This window comes from Hevea brasiliensis, chromosome 8, assembly GCF_030052815.1.
Source record: "Hevea brasiliensis isolate MT/VB/25A 57/8 chromosome 8, ASM3005281v1, whole genome shotgun sequence".
NCBI lineage: Eukaryota > Viridiplantae > Streptophyta > Magnoliopsida > Malpighiales > Euphorbiaceae > Hevea > Hevea brasiliensis.
In genome coordinates, this window is record NC_079500.1 from 9,199,755 (window position 1) to 9,219,039 (window position 19,285).

At 34.0% G+C, this 19,285-nt stretch overlaps 1 protein-coding gene across 1 annotated transcript; it reads right to left on the bottom strand.

Moving 5' to 3' along the window:
• Positions 1–15,669: 15,669 nt before the first annotated feature.
• LOC131182276 (uncharacterized) lies at positions 15,670–16,430 on the bottom strand. Its single transcript, XM_058151214.1, has 2 exons — positions 16,315–16,430; positions 15,670–16,233 (listed from the first exon to the last, which is right to left on the bottom strand). The coding sequence occupies exons 1-2, from the start codon at positions 16,320–16,322 to the stop codon at positions 15,843–15,845; spliced, it is 399 nt and encodes a 132-aa protein (XP_058007197.1). The 5' UTR covers positions 16,323–16,430; the 3' UTR covers positions 15,670–15,842.
• Positions 16,431–19,285: the final 2,855 nt, after the last annotated feature.

The window sequence follows — 19,285 nt, forward strand, 5'->3', positions numbered from 1 at the left end:
TAGTCCTTATAATTATTCATTTTTGCAAAAACTACCCAAACAAGCTCTAAAAATTCTAAAACTTTGCCCCGCGGTCCTTAGCAATATTACTAGGCTATTGCAAAAAGAATCATAATTTTCTGAGCTACCACGAATATTTTATGAATTTTTAATCCTATTTAAGCACTAGAAAATTACGAAAAAGCAAGGTTCGGGTTTACCTTTGCCGATTCCGACTTCGGGAACGCGCTCGGGACGTCTGACAATGGGGGGGGTAGCCAAAACTTCGGTCCAATTCGGAGACTTTTCCGGTAACAGGTCTGTCTGGCCGGAAATTCACAGACCCGGTCAACTGTCGAATTTCCGCGAATTGAGGATACCTACACGAAGCCCACAACACGGGGGTTAGTACATAAATTTTTCAGAATTTTCTAAGCTCATTTAATGCTCGGAAAAACACTGCGAAGTTCCATGGGACTCACCGAAAAACGGTGTCGGAAAAATTCGAAATTTATGTCGCCGCGAAGCTCTCAACGAGTGGAGCGCTCTGGTACTCTCGATTTTCTCGTGGGATTCACGGTTTGCGAGAAATCTAGCCCGAAAGTCAAAATAGGCTAAAACTTCCTGGGCAAAAATTGGACAAATCGCTCGATGGATTTCGGCGTTCTTGGTGTCTATGGAAAGCTCTCGCCGAGTAGATGATTTTAGACACAAGACCCAGTCCAATTGGTGGCCGGATCGGCCGGATTTTGGCCAGGAAGTCCAAGCGTCGCGCGCGCGCTGCGCGTCCTTTCTGAGGCCGTTTTCCGGTGTTCCAGGAGGCGGCCGGCCATGGGGGAGGACCGAGGTGGGGCGTCGGCGAGGTGGGAAGGCAGGGGAGGAGGCGGCGCGGCAAGGGGAGGAGGGAGGAGAGAGAAAAGAGAGAGAGAAGGGAGAGGGGTCAGACGCGTGCGGGAGGAAGAAGGAAGAAAAAGAAAAGGCCGGTCCGATTCGACCAGTCCGATCCGGTCCGGTTCGATTCGGTCGGTCCGATTCAGGATACAAAATTTTGAATTTTTACTCTGCCTCGGGACCGAAAACGAGGTCTAAAAATTCCGAAAAATTTTCAGAAAACTCAGAAAAATACGTAGACTCCAAATATATTTTTAGTTTTGCCATGTGGTCTTTAAATTAATTTTTAAAAATCACCAAAGTTTATATTTTCGGAAAATCGAACCCGATTTTTAAAATCCGAAAAATCTCAAAAAAACTCCTAAAATTTAAATAAAATTAAAATACCAAAAATGCTCATAAAATAATAAAATTTGAAATTTTTGGGGTGTTACACTTCTCTTCAACTTTCTCTTTACCTTTTTTTGCACTTTCTTTCTCACTTTCTTGTTTTTCACTCTCATCAACTTCTTTCTCATTTTCTCTCTTCTCACTTTTTTCACTCTTCTCATTGTTTACAACCTTCCCACTCCTTAAAGTGATAGTTTGGCATTGCTCTCTTGGGTTTTCCAGCTAACTTGGAAGTTTTCCAAAAGATTTGACATATGAGGAAGCTGTTTGTTGTGCAATCTGGTTTTCTAGCATTCTATTATGTGTTTGCATATGTTCTAGCCTTGCTTTCATCTCTCTCATCTCTTCATCATGCTTAGTTTGGTTAGCAAGAATCTGTTGTAACAAAGCTTCTGTGGTGGAACCTTACTCTTGCTATTTTGGTGGAGGATTCATGTTTCTCTGTTGAAAATTAGGCACTGAATGCCTATTTTACTGATATGGAATTCCTTGTTACTGTTGTGGTTGAAGATTCTGATTTGGGACTTGATTTTGCTGATTTTCCCATGAAAAGTTGGGATGATTCGTCCAAGCTGGATTATACATTTGAGAGTAAGGATTCCCCATCTATTTGTTTCCATAATTATCAACATATGCAGCCTGCTCCCCATATTCTACTCCATAGTTGGTAGTTCCTTCTGTATAAACAACTTGTTGTGAACTTCCAGATGATGATGATGAACTAACCAGCATACTTAAATCTTCCATCTTCTTTGCCAAAACATTTGTAAGTGCATTAAACATTGCATTAATCATGTTGAATGGATCAAGGTCATACATTCCAGCAGCTTGCCTCTTTTGAGTTGGAGCAGGTCCTCTTGGACTATTCCAAAGATGAGTATTCTTTGCAATTTTCTCCAACAACTCATAAGCTTCATCTTCTTGCTTCATAATAAATTCTCCTCCTGTTTGAGCATCAATAATCCCTCTAATTGCAGGAGTAACATTGGTGTAAAAATTCTGGTTTATCATTCATTTTGGAATGGCATGATGTAAACATTGTCTCTCTAACTCCTTCCATCTCATCCATGATTCATAGAGCATTTCATCTTTTCTTGGTCTGAAAGCTGTCATTTGATTCCTCAATTCTTGAGTTTTTCTAGGTGGAAAATATTGTGCAAGAAATGCATCAGTGAGTTACTCTCAATTTGTAATAGAGTTGTGAGGTAAAGAATCAAGCCAATCCAATGCTCTATCCTTCAAAGAGAATGAGAATAGCTTCAATCTTGCTGCATCATCAAATACTCTAGGTTATTTTTGCATATCACAAATCATAGCAAACTTCTTTCTGTGTGTGTGGATTTTATGAAGGATATCCCCCAAATTGGGAATTTTGAATCATTTGAAGTGCTCCAAAATCTATCTTGTAGCTATTTACATCAATTCTTGGTCTTGCTATACTCTCTCTCAAATCATCAAAACAAGGGAATGCATGATCCATCATACTTCTCCTAGGCACATTAGCATTCACAACTTCTTCACCATGGGCTGCATTTTCATTGTTTTGATCATTTCCAACATTACCACCACTAATTCTAACTCTCTCATCAGCCATTTCTGCTTCAATTTCAGTTGCTCTCAAGGCTTCTTTCCTTTTTTTGGTTTCTTTCTTGTTGGCTCTACAAAACTTCTCAATTTCAGGATTAAACAATAAGGATGTGTCACTTGTGCTTCTAGCACTTCTCATAAAAGATTAAAAGTACCTAAAAAGAATAAACAAACACAAAATGAAAAGATAATAAAGATAAAAACTATAAACAACTAAAATAATCAAGAATTCAATCTTAAAAAAATAACTCCCCGGCAACGGCGCCAAAAACTTGATGTGGCCCAACCGCAAGTACACGGGTCATTCAAGTAGTATAGAAAAGTTATCGTTCTCTCGAAGAGTTGTGTTGATGATTGAATTTTTGATATAAAAATTGACAAATTCAAGCTAATTTTGAAATTCAAGTGATAGATTGATAGTGAGGTGTGAAATTTATATATGTAAAATTAATAATCTAATTACCAATATGAAGATTCAACTAAATTTGCGGTAAATTAAAATGAGCAAATTAAAATATGGTAAGAATTAAAATGACAAAAGCAATTAAACTCGATTAAAATTAACAATGGTAAAAGGGCGATTCTGGAGTTTGGAAATTCATATTCAAGCTATTTTGGGATTTTTAAATTGGTTATCCAATCTTATGAAAATTATGGGTTTTAAGGAGATCAATTCTAAAATCCTTTGAATACTCTTTCGATTGAGACAAAGAGTGTCTTAATTAACCTAATCCAATTTTCGTGGATTTAAAATTAATCAAGACCAATTAGGTTCCTTAATTAATCTGTAAATTCTCTTAATCCTTAGTCTATTTCTGGATCTAAGTTAATTAAGTCCAATTTCTTGATTATCTATCATAGGGTTTTCTCTTTTCAGTGCTTCAACCATGGATTAAGAACAATACTTAATGGGATCCTACACTAAGCATATCATTAAGCACACAAGAAATGGATAAAACCTCATTAAAACCACAAAATATGGATTACCCAATCAAAAATCCACAAAATATCTCAAATATTATATCCCAACTCCAGAATCTATGAAAACTACTCACTATTCATAATATTTACAAGAAAATCTGAGTAAATATGGAAATAAAACTTGAATCTATGTTAAGAACTAAGAAACCCAATACAAGAAAGGTAGAAAATAGGGAAGAAAAGAAGAAAACTCCAATTCTAGTTCAGAAATGGAGAAGTGACGCCTCTGCTCTATTTTTTGATGTTTCCACTGCTGCTACCCTTTTTTCCTTTCTCTCCTCCCCCTCTCTGAAATGAGATAAGGACATACTTATATCCTTCTGACAAGTAGCCCTAAAATGGTGTGTTTGAGGTGAAGTTCATGTGAGAGAATCTTTTTTCTAGCTCATTATGAAGAGTTGCACAAGTTGTGCAAGCTTCTTATGCAGGTTCCATACAAAATTGGTGGTTTCAGGTGCTTCCCGTGATGTTGCATAAGCTATGCAGGTTGGTTGTGCAGTTTTTTTCAAGTTTTGGAGTCCTCTATGAAACTACATAAGTTATGCAGGCTCTTGTGGACTGCATAAGTTATGCAAGCACTTATGCAGATTTCGGTAAGTTTAGGGGCTCTCTCCGTGAAGCTGCATAAGCAAGGAATGGATCTGCATAAGTTATGCAGTAGCTTATGCAAGTTTTGGCCAAGGTAATTGTCTCCTCCGTGAAGTTGCATAAGCAGAGTGCGAGACTGCATAAGTTATGCAATTTTCTGTTAAGTTGCATAAGCAGGGCGTGAACTTGCATAAGTCATGCAGATTTCGGCAGGTTTAAGAATTTGCTTATTCTCCCTGTGTAGAACTGCACGTCTTGTGTAATAGGTTATGCACATTTCGGTCATTTTGCATTCTTCAGCTTTCAAGTTTTGTTTTTTATATCTTTGGCTATAGGAATCACTCCTCATTGGCATAATTTCTTTTTAGTCCCTCAAAAACACCATTTTACCTACAAAACAAAACAAAATTACAAATTAACCCAAAAATTGATAATTATGGAAAACTATCTAAATAACTAATAAAATTAGCTAAAAGTGACTAACAAATAAATGAAATGGCCATAAAATTTAACCTAAATGACTATGCAAAATGCATGTATCAATTGGCATCAACAATTTGCATGGAACTTACAAGTAGTAGATTTTCATATTTGGTGGAGTACTTTCCCAACGTATTCATATGGTTTCTCTTGACATCTTCACAAGCCAGGTAGCCACTCCTCCTTAGATTGACAAGCAATTTTCTCTTTCCTTCCCTTTTCCCAAGCGAATCTTTCGAATTCAACTCCAAGAGAACGTATGATTGATCCAAGAACAATTAAGATTAAGAATAACAGATTCTTCATCATCAAACTGCATGCATAGACAACAATAATTAGTTAGATTATATATAAATGTGAAATAAAATATGGTGTTAAGAAAGAAAAGAAGAATTCCCTCCCCATGAGCAATTTTTTATGGATGTCTCTGAATTGCTTTTGCCTTGGTCTGGCTTTAAGAGATTGATTAACTAATGATGATAATTCTATATAGTGATAGAATCGTTTCTTAATTATAAAACAAAAACATTTAATAAATATAATGGTAAAAATAAATGCTTTAATTTTTTTAAAAAAAATTGATTTGCTAAAAATTAAATGGAATTGCTATTAGTTTAAAAATATAATGAATTATTACTATAGTGAATCGCTAAACCTAAAATATATTGATGGCCTAATATTAAAAAATTTATCCAATTTATCTCAAATCTTTTTTTTTTAATTATAAAAAGCAAATTCAATTAAAATTATAAATTTAATAAAATAAATGACATAGTTTAACTTCCAATATTATGAAAGAAAATTTTTTTCTTCTAACTTGAGTATGAAGACATTTTAACAAGAAAAAAAAAATTCAAAATAGTAATGAGATTATAAGAAGAAAACCACTAATGTTTTAAATTGATAAATAAAAAATTATGTTAGACTTTTCTTAAATGATATTATCCAATAATTTAAATTTTAAAGAATAGAAATCGTAATTGTGGATTTGTTGAATGAGAAAATGATAAAATAAAATTGATGAAGAATACAGGGCCAATAGATAATAACGATTTAGATTTTTTTTTAGTACAAGGATTTGTATTTAAATGTTAGTACAATTTTTTTAACAAAGAATTTAGGATTTTTTTTTTATAAAATTACTATTAAACCCACTTAAAGCTTTCAAAACCCTTAGGATCTATACTTATCAAAATTTAATAAAAAATAGATTTTTTTTTTAAATTACCATTAAATCTTTGAAAATTTTTAAAATTTCAGGGGGCCCAGTTCCCCCTTAGCCCAACATGGCTCCGTCCATGCTCATAACTATAGTCAATTTCAAATTTCTCTTCACAATCAAGCCAACCATCTAGTCTTTTATTTTGTAGATTCAAGCCTACATAAGGACCACAACAACACTAACAGTATTCGGAGTCGTCTGTGGGAAGCCTTTTTTTTCCCATCCACTTTTTGTCTTTGTATACATATGCATTAATTCTTTGGTAAGGACTTTGAGGGTATGGAAAGACTTATTGGTTTATTCATAGTATTATAAATGAAAATTGTGTAGAGACACCACTGAAATTTAATTCAATAATATTTAAATTATTTTCAAGGCAATAAAGTTTTGAATTTAAGTACTAATTTATAAATCTAAGACATAAAATGTAATTGGGAATTTTTTTTAATCATAAAGAAGATGGAAAATGAGAGAGTTTCATATTTTTAATCATCTTTCCAAGCTTTGATGAGAGTGTTTCATGGAAATGAGAGAGTTGAAATGAGGGTAAAAGATGTGTAGACCTATTGATTTGTAAATGAAAGATTTTCAACGTTAGCTTTCAACAACTCATAAAATGCATTTGTATAAAATTTCCAAATTTAACTTATGTGGAAATCATCAAAAAGGAAATATATTAAGAGACAAAGAAATATAGAGGATGCAATACCTCAATAAAGCAGACTGCTTCATTACCCCAACGAGGATTAAACAATAATAAAAAGAACTTAACAAGGTTCATAGAATCAAAACTAGAAACTAGTCACAAGAAATGCAAAATAAAAGAAGTACTTAGAGAAAAGCAATAAAATCATCAGAACGAAGCACTCCTTGCTTAGCCAGATTATCCGCAAAAGTATTAGCCTTACGAGGGATGTGTTTAACCAGCAAAGCTGGAATATGACTCTTGTATCCGATGATAGAGTTGACCACTGAAGAGAGCCTCCAAGGAGCAGACTATAAGTTATGAAACCAAGAAACAACATTCATCAAATCTGATTCAATGAGGGCGGAACAAATTGAAGAAAAAAAATTATCCTGCTTGCTAATGATAGCTAAAACTTTAAGAGCCTTTGAGATAGCTAAAAGTTCTGGTACATTTGAGTCAATGATACCAATAAAATAAGAAAATAGGCAGATGATATTTCCAAATGAGTCCCTCAATACACCACCAATACCTGACCTCCCTAATTTTCTGATTAAATAACCGTCAACATTCCATTTAAAGGAATCGAAAGGCAGAGGAGACTAGGAAACAGCAGGCCTCGATCTCATTTGATCGGTCTGGCACTTGACAGTGTCTGTAGTGACAAGAAAATCAACTCCTGAGAAGGGGGGTGATGCATCCAAAGCTCTCATCTAGATAGCTACTCAGAATAAAATGAGTAAGCATAAAGAAATGGTGTTCGTCTCCTTGTTATTAAAAACCATATCATTACGTGATAACCAGAGGGACCATACAATTGCATAAAATAAGTTGAGCCAGAATTTACACTGGTAGTTTCCATAACAAAGAGAGTTCCACTCATTCAAAAGTGCATCCACAGTTTTAGGAAAGGCTCTGTCAATGAGGCTTATTGAGGACGTATTCCTCCAGGTAAAATGCATGCCACTAAGTGAAATATCAAAAAGATGAAGGTTATTCACAAAAAGACTGAAATTATCTCATGCCCACTGAGGATGACCAGCCACTTTTTCTATCAAATACAGACAAAATTTGATTAAAGTCCCCTATGAGAAGTATAGGCCCATCAATTAACTTAAGGACATGCATTAATTCATTCCATAGCACGAGCTGATCTTGGATCGAGCAACGCCCATAAACAAAAGCAATTGTGGCCTCAAAGTTATCAAAAACAAAGGAACCACGCAATAAAATCCATCGTTTGAAAGATTGAGTTCTCTGGACAGAAAAAGCTTCTTTGTTCCATATTACCAGTAGCCCACCTGGGAGTCCAATCGCATCTAAAGTAATCTAATCAAGTGTTCCCATACCCCAAACTCATCTAATTAGAGAAAAAGAGATGTTTGAGCATTTTGTCTCAACTAAAAAAATAATATCTATATTGTGCTTACTGATGAGATTCCTAAGATATCTTTTCTTAGAAGCACTACCCAAACCTCAAGGATTCCACGAGAGTACAGCAAACATGTTAGGACAAGGTACCTTGAAGGTGGCCAGTGTCAAGCGAAAACCTTAATTCTTTTAGAGAAGACGATTTACCTCAACTTGATTAGCAAAGTGTAACAAGAGAGTCTCTTCATCAACATCATAAGACATACCCAAGTTCCCTCCAACATCCATGGTGGCTTCTACTTCTACTAGGGTTGATAGGATCAAAGGATTAATTTCCTCTTCTAAAGCTCTTTTATAGTGAACTAGTTCATTGACCCTCTTAATATCACTGTCGGTTGTGCAAAAGAAGGCACCATAGCTATCAACTTCTAGTTTCTTTCTTCTTCCTCAAAAGAGCTATGGGTAAAAGTCATAAAGCTCAACTACTTCTCTGGCTTTTCATTTCTATTTTAGAATGCGGTTTACCTTTTGATGCGTACTCCACAAGTATATGAGTCGTTCAAATAGTAAAGAAAAGATATCGTCCCACAAAGATTTATTATTTGAGTACCAAACTATAAAAGTGTGTGCTATCGATAATGTGTGCCAAAAAGTAGAGTAAGAGATGTAGCAAATTAACTTGGAAAACTAAGAAAATTATAATAAAATAAGCAATTAAATTTCTAAGTATTATACTAATTTACTAAAATTTCAGCAAGTAACTAAAACTTTAATTAATTAATGGCAAAATTGATTCCAGAGTTGAGATTCATGAAGTAAATTTCATTGGGATTTGGATAGGCAAAACCAAGATTAAGGGAAATACAAGTTTGAAAGAAGTTGATTCTGATTTCCTTTAATTTCTCTTTCAAGCAAACTAAAGAGTATTTTAAAGAAAACTAAACCCCATTCTCATGCGATGTTTAATTACCCAAAACCATTTAAGCACTTTAATTAACTTGAAATTCCTCTTAACCCACTAGTTTATTTCTAACACTAGGTGATTAAGTTCACTATCTTGATTATCTATCATAGATTTTCACCTCTCGGTCCTTTAATTTAAGATTAAGAATAAAACCCAAAGAGTACCAACAATGGGTAAATAAATAAGCACACAAGATAAGAATCAAAACTTATATATATTAAAATCTGGTTAAAACCAGTGTAAATCCACAAGTAAAACTTAAATCATTACACCCAACTCTAAAATCTTAAGTATCTACTCACTCATGCTTATATTTACAAGTAGAAAATACGAAATAGAGCAAGAAAACATGAAAATAAGACTAAAAATAAAAGAACCCAGAAGAAGAGAATCTAAATCTCTAGAAATGGAAGCTGGAAACGTCACTCTGCAGGTGTTCTTCCTCCAGAAAATGGTGTGGTTCTTTCTTTCCTTCTTCTTCTTATTTTTCTCTCTTTCTCCTTATAATAAAAATGAGAATATTATGCTTATATATCCCCTTAAGCTTTGCCCTAAAAATGGTCTCTAAAGGGATAAAGACAAAAGGTGTAAAATGTGTGTAAAGAGAAAATTTTTCTATATTAGCAAATATGCCAACGTCATCCCACATGCCTCATGTTATTTAAGTTATTTTCAACATGCCTCATGTTGATTCGGAGGAGGAGCCTTTAGATTCTGCACGACCAGCTATACGGGGCATGTTAAAGTCCCTAAAACTTTCTGCAAGTTTTGTTCCAAAATCTCTGTCTACACGACCCAGCGTTGAATTTACATGCCTCATGTGGATTCCTGCTGGTTGACTCTTATCTTCACACGACCCTCAACACGGGGCATGTTGAAGCCCTTGAAAATCTCAGCTGGTCTTCTTCCTTAGGCAATTTTTTTTTTATTTTTTACACTACTTTAAGCTTCCAAATCACTTTGAATTTCTTCTACATGGACCTTTTTACCTTTAAACCTTATTAAAATCTAGGATAAATTTCAACAATTTTCTCTGAACTTATGTAGTTTATTACACTACAGTCCTTTAACTTTAAAATGTAATATAAAACCTCCTAAACTTTCAAATTTTGCACAGTAAAATTCCTTTGGCTTTCAATTATTGATTTTTCAGTTAGAAACTGATGTAAATAGCTCCCGCATGACACTTAGTCAACATTTCTCTCTTCTCTCTTATGCAAAGTATAAAATTATTCTCTTTATGCATGAAAAATTATTCTGTCTATATAGAGAAAAATGATTCAATTAACACATGGCTTGAGAGAGAAAAGAGAAATACTGACTAAGCTTCATCTTTAGGCTGTCAGTCAACGTCTAATCAAAAGCGATAATTGGAGGTTAGAGGGATTTTACTGTGCAAAATTTAAAAGTTGATGAGGTTTTATATTATATTTTTAAGTTAAGGGATTGTAATGTTACAACTAAATAAGTTTAGGGATAGTTGTCAAAATTTATCCTCAAAACCTATCAAAAACATTAAAATTCCAAAAATTAAATATAATGAAACTAAAATTAACAAATTAACTAAAATAAACACTAAAAGCATAAAATTATTAAACTAAAAATGGCAAAATAGATGCAAAATTATCCTAAAATACCTTTATAAAATGAGTTTGTCACCTTTGGGCATGAAAGTGGCATGTTACTGTCAAATCTAAGTTCTTCATTTTCTACTTCTGAGGTGGGACTCTCGTTTGATTCTGAGAGAGAATAGATGTTGGAAGATCTTTGGGTGCAACAGTGATTGGAACTATTGCTAACTGCAGCTTGAAATGGTGGGACCTCAAAGCTGTCAGTATTAAGTGGAGCGGTAGCCTCTGAGCTAGATGCTAGAGAATGTCGGTTAATCATTAAAAGATCACATTCTAAGGTTTCGATGCTTTGAGCAAAGATTGTGGCGTCAATAGCTGGGAATGAGGTAAAGGTAGCCATTTGCACTGCTTACTAGAGGAGACAAAGTCTTCAACATGCATAGAAGGATGTTGGGATCACTGCCATCTGCTAAGACACATGTCATAGGATCCTCATTAATGCTGCTAGGGATGACCATATCGTCAACATTGCATGCCAGGTTGTCACCACTGTTGGAGCTCTGTTTGTCGCCAGAACCACCATAGCTTCCATCTCCATTACCAGGTTCGTTCTTCAGACAATTAATGCCATCACTATTATAATAAGAAGTATCATTTTCCTTACCATTCAAATTGTCATCACCACTATTTTGTTTATCTCCACCAAGAAGATCATCTTTGCTTGCCCCGTCATTGTTATCATTGTTATCTTTAGAGTTTGTCTCCGATGAGATATCTGGAGAGTGAGATTTTCGCTTAAATATGGGAGAAGGGGAAAAATCATGACAATACTCCTCCACTGCATTGATTTGGAATCTCATATAGTTCGAATTTACCACTACTGTTCTGCTGACTAGAGTTGGAGAATCTGTTAGGATTAGAATTCTTGCAAAGTCAAGCTTTGATAAAGACAATGATTCCCCATCAGCCAAGATGAACTCTCCACAAAGGCTTCCTATCCATTTGAAAAAAATTAGACATCTAGAGATTGAGAGGAATGCCATGTAGACGAAGCCAGCATAGTCTTTTTTGAGGCATTAAACATGTTTTACATGGTGAAATTTCAAAAAACCATTCCTTGAGCCAAGTTTTGCCTCAATTTAAGAAACCCTCCATTAATTTATTATTTCCAAAGGTAAAAAGGACTAAGTCCCCACCCAGAGATTTGGCGTCAAAGTCGATGATTCCTTTCGCTGCTAAGCAATGCTCAAGGTTTGGCAAAGATTTAATATCCAAAACTCTAGCAACAATTGATCTCTCTAACAGAGCTTGGTTTTGTTTGGCAAAGTCTTTTGGAGCTGTATATCTGCCTGAGACAATGCTGTGGGCTTGATGAGTTTCATCTCGAGGAAGACCTGAACAAATATCAGTCACTTCTTGTATATTTCTATCATTCTTCTTAACCCAGATCTGCTTACGGCTCTCTTTCTTGTTTTCGTTTGCGTTTATTGTCGCTTTTCCTTTCCAACATTATTGTTGATTGCGATGGGGTCTATTGATGCTACTTTTGTTGTTCCAATAAGGAAAGCTAGGCTGAGAGTAGGGATGGGTATTATGAAAGGTCCTCCCCATTCTAGATTGAAATGTGTGTAGCTTATAAGTATCTACTCAGATTTTATTGAGTACATTCAGAATGTTTTTGAAGCTGAAGGTAGAGGAGGCTTTGATGAAATCAAATCTCTGACCCCTATGAGGGAGTTTTTGAGGGATGGAAATACTAACAATGTCACCAGGCCTGAAGATTTTGAAAAGAGCATTAACATCCCAGTTTAGTGGAAACTTTTTAAAGTATATGGAGAGTGAGTTATTCTGTGTGTTTTGTGATGGTTTAGATGTATTGTGGTGGCTAGAGAAAGGGAAAGTGTGGGAAGAGCTAGATGGGTCGGAGGGTCTCATGGTTTTTCTACTTTCAAAGCAAAACTCTTTTGCTGTGCCAATGGATGGTCCACTTAAAAGAGCATAAAAAAAAAGGAAAGAAAAAGCATGCAGGATTGACTAGTATTTTGCATAGAAGAATGCCATGTTCAGCATCCCCCCAGCATAGCTATGGCCTATGTGTGAATTGAAAGAATGTTTTATGTTATTTGGATATTAACTTCATATTCTGAAGCTGTTAGAGTTTACTTAGGGATTTGTTAAGTGGGTAAGAGATCTTTGTTATAGTTACAGATTGAGATACATAAAGAATGATACTTGTATATCGATCCATGACTTATTCTTCAGTAAATGAATAATATTTCATTTTCAGTTTCTTTTGTTCTTGGATTCTATTTCTCTGTCTTTCGCTCTGCATTAGAACAGCGTGCAATATTTTTCAAATTCTTTAGCCCGTCTAGCAAGGAAATGCCTCATGGATGGCTCTTCTCTATAAATCCTTTGGTGCAATCTTCCTTTGTATTTTCTCTTGGAAAAGTAAAGTTTTATAAAATAAAATTTTTCAAAATAAGATTTTTCATAATTTTTAAATTTTCATAATTTTTTGATATTTAAAAGAAAGGAAAAATTTTTTTAGAAAATATTTAGAAGTCTTAAGAGAGAAAACCTTATTAACCCACCAATTTGATTGTTAAAAAACAGAGGGCTTCAAAAGGCCTCCACAAACCATACTTTAAAAAAATCTTTTACCGTGCTAAGCATAAGTTCAAAGTTTTTAAAATTTTGAAAAACTTTACATTACTTTAAAAAAACATCTTCCCAAACAAAGGGTTAAGCTCCTAATTTGGTCAATTATGGCTTTGGACACCCTTGCACCGAGCCTTATTGGCTCAGCCACGATTATAGTTCGAACAGCTACTTAACTCTAAGGCATGACTCCGCCAACATAGGGCTAGCCCAAAAGTGTTAGAAAATTAATCAAAATTCAATTTCTCCAATACAACAAGAGATGCTTAGAATTTGTTCATTTGTGAAAAACTGTGATAGTTTTCTGAAAATTTAAAAAACTGAAAAATAGAGTTTCGTATTCATAGATACTAATTTTTCAAATGGAGAATCAAAAAATTAGTTTTCAATTTTTTTTTTTAAATTTAAGTAAAATTTGAAAAAAAAAAAATTTAATTGTTTTCCTTTACGACAAATATTATGTTTTTCAACTGTTTTCCAAATAAAAAATCATGACTTTTTTTTATAACCAAAATTATGTTATAAATTTTTAATTTCTAAAATTAAATAATTATTTAGAAAAATATTTATTTACGATAATAATAAAAAATAATTATATTATTATAAAATAAATAAATAATACATATTAAAAATTTTAAAAATAAAATAAGTTTTTAAATGTATTTTACAATAATTTATATTTTACAATAATTTATCTTTTTAATTATAAAAGATTTGAACAAATTTTTTTTTTTTACATTAGAAAATCGTTTTATATTATTTGTAAGTTAATGCATTTTTTTATATTTTTCTTTATTTTTCATAAAAAATAAAAACTATAATTTTTCCAAAAAAAGTAAAAAATAAAAAACAAAAAATTTATTTTTCCACAAGTAATCAGACCCTTAAAATTTCAAAATTATATTCCAATTTCAGCGAATTTCATTATTACCTCCAAGAGCTCTGAAGTGGGCTATTTAAAGAGGTGGAACCTCCTTAGTCAGGAACGTTGCATTTTCTCATAACTATAGTCAATTTCATATTTCTCTTCACAATTCGTATTGACTAAAGCATTGAAATGATTCAAGCCAACCATCTAGTCTTTTATTTTGTAGATTCAAGCCTACATAAGGACCCACAACAACACTACCACCATTTGGAGTCGTCTGTGGGAAGCCTTTTTTTTTCCCTTCCACTTTTCATCTTTGCATACATATGCATTAATTCTTTGGTTAAGGACTTTGAGGGTATGGAAAGACTTGTTGGTATATTTCATATTATTATAAATGAAAATTGTGTATAGGCACTTTTGAAATTTAATTCAATAAAATTTTAAAATTAATATAAATATTATATAAATTATATTTTTTTATTTTTGCATAACTTCATAATATAAATTCTATTATTTAAAGAAATAAAATTAAAATCAATCAACATAAAAGTATTATACCAATTTCTTGCATAAAATTCATAGATTCAAAAGCCAAAAAAAATAATGTAAACCCTAAATATTTAAATTATATGATATAATAGTATAAGATTTAAAAAAAAATTAATAGTTATTAAAATTAGAGACATTGAAAATTATAAATTAATAAAATCAAAGTAAATGTATGAGATAATATATCGTATATTTAAGTTGATCAATTTAAAATTTACATAAAAGTTGGCATCACTAATTTTGTTTTGATTATATATATATATATATGACATAAAGGAGAAAAAGCTAAAAAAAGAGAAAAGTCAAACAAAAAAAATTTATATTGCAGTCATAAAAGGAATGGAGAGAGCAAAAATACAAATAAAAAATTTCAATTTGATATGAGATTATATGATAGGAAATTGTTATATTGGGTTGTATTTATTTTTTAAATAATAAACAACTCATTAATTTTTAATTGAATTCATATGCTTATTTAATGACAAACAATGTACAATTTTGATGATTCAATTTAAATTATAATAAATAAATTATAAATTATTAGGGACTAATAGAAAATTTGAAGAACCAATTAATAAAAACTAAAATTTATTACATTTATTTAAGATTTTTTTAAAAATATTTAGAAGGATCAATAAAAAATTTTGGAGGCCAATTAATTAAAAAAATAAAATTTTATTACACTTGCCTTCTTGGTTCCGCCCCTGAGTGCTAGCCCTAAAGACAAGGATGAAATATTATAACAAATATGTCATATAAGTATATATAAACATACTAGGAAAAAGAAAAAAAAATCTCTATTGCCTTTCTAGTTTCTTCTATTATCTTCGCGTGGGAATTTATTGTTTAGATTCAATTCAGTATAGAAGACCAAAGACATCAATAAAGTTATCTATATGCAAAATATAAATTTTTTGCATTTAAATTGGCATATATTGTGCTAAATTATTTCCATGTGGAATACATAGATATAGATCATTGGGAGTTTCAAATACAGTATATAGATTCTATGCCATTATTTTCATCGTACACTGTTCCTCCACACCGTATAATCAACCATGCGGACCAGGACCACTGACACTAGGATTAGGATTAATACGTCCATAGAAAAGAGGAGTTCCAATCGTTTGATATAGTTGTCGTTTGTGTAGTCTTGGCATCCGATTGGATCTTAAATTGGCATCAACAATTTGCTGGGAACCTGCAGGCGGCAGATTTTCATATTTGGTGGAGTGCTTGCCCAACATATTCATATGGTTTCTCTTGACATCTTCACAAGCGAAGTAGCTACTCCTCCTAGGATTCGCTTTTCTAATAAGTTGACAAGCGATTTTCTCTTTCCTTCCCTTTCCCCAAGCCAATCTTTCAAATTCAGCTCCAAGAGAACATGAGATTGATCCAGCAACAATCAAGAATATGAATAACACCTTCTTCATCATCAAACTGCATGCACAACAATAGTAAGTTAGTGTGTGTGTGTGAAGAAATTAATAATAAAAAATGAGTTAAGAAAAGAAGCATTACCTCCCCATGAGCAATTTTGGATGGATGTCTGTGAATATGCTTTTGCCTTGGCATAGATTGTGTGTGTATATATATATATATATATATATAGAGAGAGAGAGAGAGAGAGAGAGAGAGAGAGAGCTAAAAGGCTTGTATGTGTATGTATTGATTCTTGCATGAAGACTTTGGGGGTATTGAAAACTACTTGTTCCAAGCGAAGACCTGAACCACCCACTATATTCATATTATTGTCGTGTAATAAACGAAGGCAGACGTAGGAATATATATAGAGGGGGGCCAACACTTAAATGCCAATTTATATTTACTATCATATACAACATGTTAAGAAAAAATCGTGTTATATCACAAAAATTAACTGTAAGTGAATTTACAGTAAATTTTTCATTAATATTTTTAATATATAAAAATAAGCAGTTGGAGAAGAATTTATTTTCAATTGGTAAATATTATTTAATTCTAAAAAACCCATTTGGATTTAAAATTTGTAACACCCCAAAATTTTATTATTTATGAGTATTTTTGGTATTTTAATTTTATTTGAATTTTAGGAATTTTTTTGAGATTTTTCGGATTTTAAAAATCGGGTTCGATTTTCCGAAAATATAAACTTTGATGATTTTTAATAATTAATTTAAAGACCGCGTGGCAAAACTAAAAATATATTTGGAGTCTACGTATTTTTCTGAGTTTTATGGAATTTTTTTTCGAAATTTTTGGACCTCGTTTTCGGTCCCGAGGCAGAGTAAAAATTCAAAATTTTGTATCCTGAATCGAACCGGCCGAATCGAACCGGACCGGATCGGACCGGTCGAATCGGACCGGCCCTTTTCCTTCTTCCTTTTTCTTTCCCCGCGCGCGCGTCCCTCTCCCTTTTCTCTCTCGTTTCTCTCTCCTCTCCTCTGCCGGCCACCGCCTCCCTGCGTCCTCTCCTCGGCGCCCCACTGTCCCATCCCGGTATCGGCCGCCTTGAACGGCCGGAACGACGCGATCTCCCCTGCGAGCCACGCCGCTTCGACTTCCTCGGCCAAATCCGGCCGATCCGGCCACCAATTGGACCGGGTCTTGTGTCCAAAATCATCTACTCGGCGAGAGCTTTCCATAGACACCAAGAACGCCGAAATCCATCGAGCGGATTGTCCGATTTTTGCTCGGGAAGATTTTAGCCCATTTCGACTTTTGGGCTAGATTTCTCAAAAACCGTGAATCCCACGAGGAAACTGAGGCCACCAAAGACGCTCCATTCGTCGAGAGCTTCAGCGACATAAATTTCGAATTTTTCCGACACCGTTTTGGTGGGTCCCACGAACTTCACGGTGTATTTTCGAGCATTAAATGAGCTTAGAAAATTCTGAAAAATTTATGTACTAACCCCGTGTTATGGGCTTCGTAGGTATCCTCGATTCGCGGAAATTCGGCCGATTGACGGATTTGCAAATTTCGGGCCGCATGCACTGCTACGGAAAAGTCCCCGAATTGGACCGAGGTTTTGGCTAGCCCCCCATTGTCAGACATCCCGAGCACGTTCCCGAAGTCAGAATCGGCAAAGGTAAACCCAACCTTGCTTTTTCGTAATTTTCTAGTGCTTAAATAGGATTAAAAATCCATAAAATATTTGTGGTAGCTTAGAAAATTACGATTCTTTTTGCAATAGCTTAGTAATATTGCTAAGCTGGGCAAAGTTTTATAATTTTTAGAGCTTGTTTGGGCAGTTTTTGCAAAAATGATCAATAATAAGGACTAAATTGAAATTTTGCGTATTGTGATGGATGACTGATTTGATGGGCCCAGGAGGGGCTGTGTGATATGATTGAACTGTTGATATATGGATTGTGAGTATAGAAGTGTGTTTTGAACCATTTTACAGGTTGGGTAGGTCCTAGGTATAGGGGAGACTCTGCTGGATTTTCGGCACGACTTAGGACGTAATTGGTCTTTTTCTTTATTTGTATTGAGTCAGATTGTATTAAATAAATGTAATATGATTGTCAGGTGAGCCGGGACAGCCTTCTTCCTCCGCCAACCGCCACAAAGAATTTGTCGTCAAGTCCGTGAGTAAAATATTAAAATTAATAGTAATTTCGATATTATTATATGATCAACCATGCAAATTAATAACTTATATAAATATATTTATTTAGTTAAACTCTAGGCACGATTTATGTTGCATTCATAACTGTTAATATGCCATAGATGTTGTTGTGGTAATTTGGAGCAGTGTGCGTGCGTTGGCGTGCGTGTGATGTGGTGTGGACTATGGATAGGACGGGGTAGTCACGGCTTGAGTAATTCGCTGGGACCCTCGATTTGGTTATTAAGTGGAAGTCCGAGCTTGAGTAATTCGCTGGCACCAGGTTGGATTTAAGAGAGTCAGATAGGGATCAGCTCCCATATGTTATGATTGATACTACAGGGTGTGTGAGTGCTCCAAATTACCTTTTTGATGTTATGATGTGAAAATGTTGTTTATGTTGCATTTCACTCTACAGGGTGCATTAGTTCAGATAGTTATAGAGATTATAGTTAAGATTGATATTTTACTCTCTGAGTCGAACGCTCACTCCTGTTCAAAAATTTTTACAGGCCACAGGAGGATATTTATTCTGGGTTAACCTGCTTTTATACTTCGCAGGTTGTTTATCGATATTGTGTAATTTTATTTACTCCTAGAATTTCCGCATGTGTTAGCAGTAATTATTTGAATTTGGTCTGTAATATTATATTCATGTTGGACCTGTAAACTTAATATTTTAAGTCTGTTTTGATAGATTGGATGAGGGAGCTGAGCTCCCATTTATTATTATGTTGATGAGTATGTGGAGGGTGAGCTGAGCTCCCCAATGGATGGTTTATTGTGTTTACAGGTCGGGTGAGTCGAAAACTCCCCGTTGGAAAGTCCATTTTATGGCCGGACTCTGTCCGTTTGTTTTCTTGAATTTGGGCCCAATGGGCCTTAGAGTTGGGTTAATGA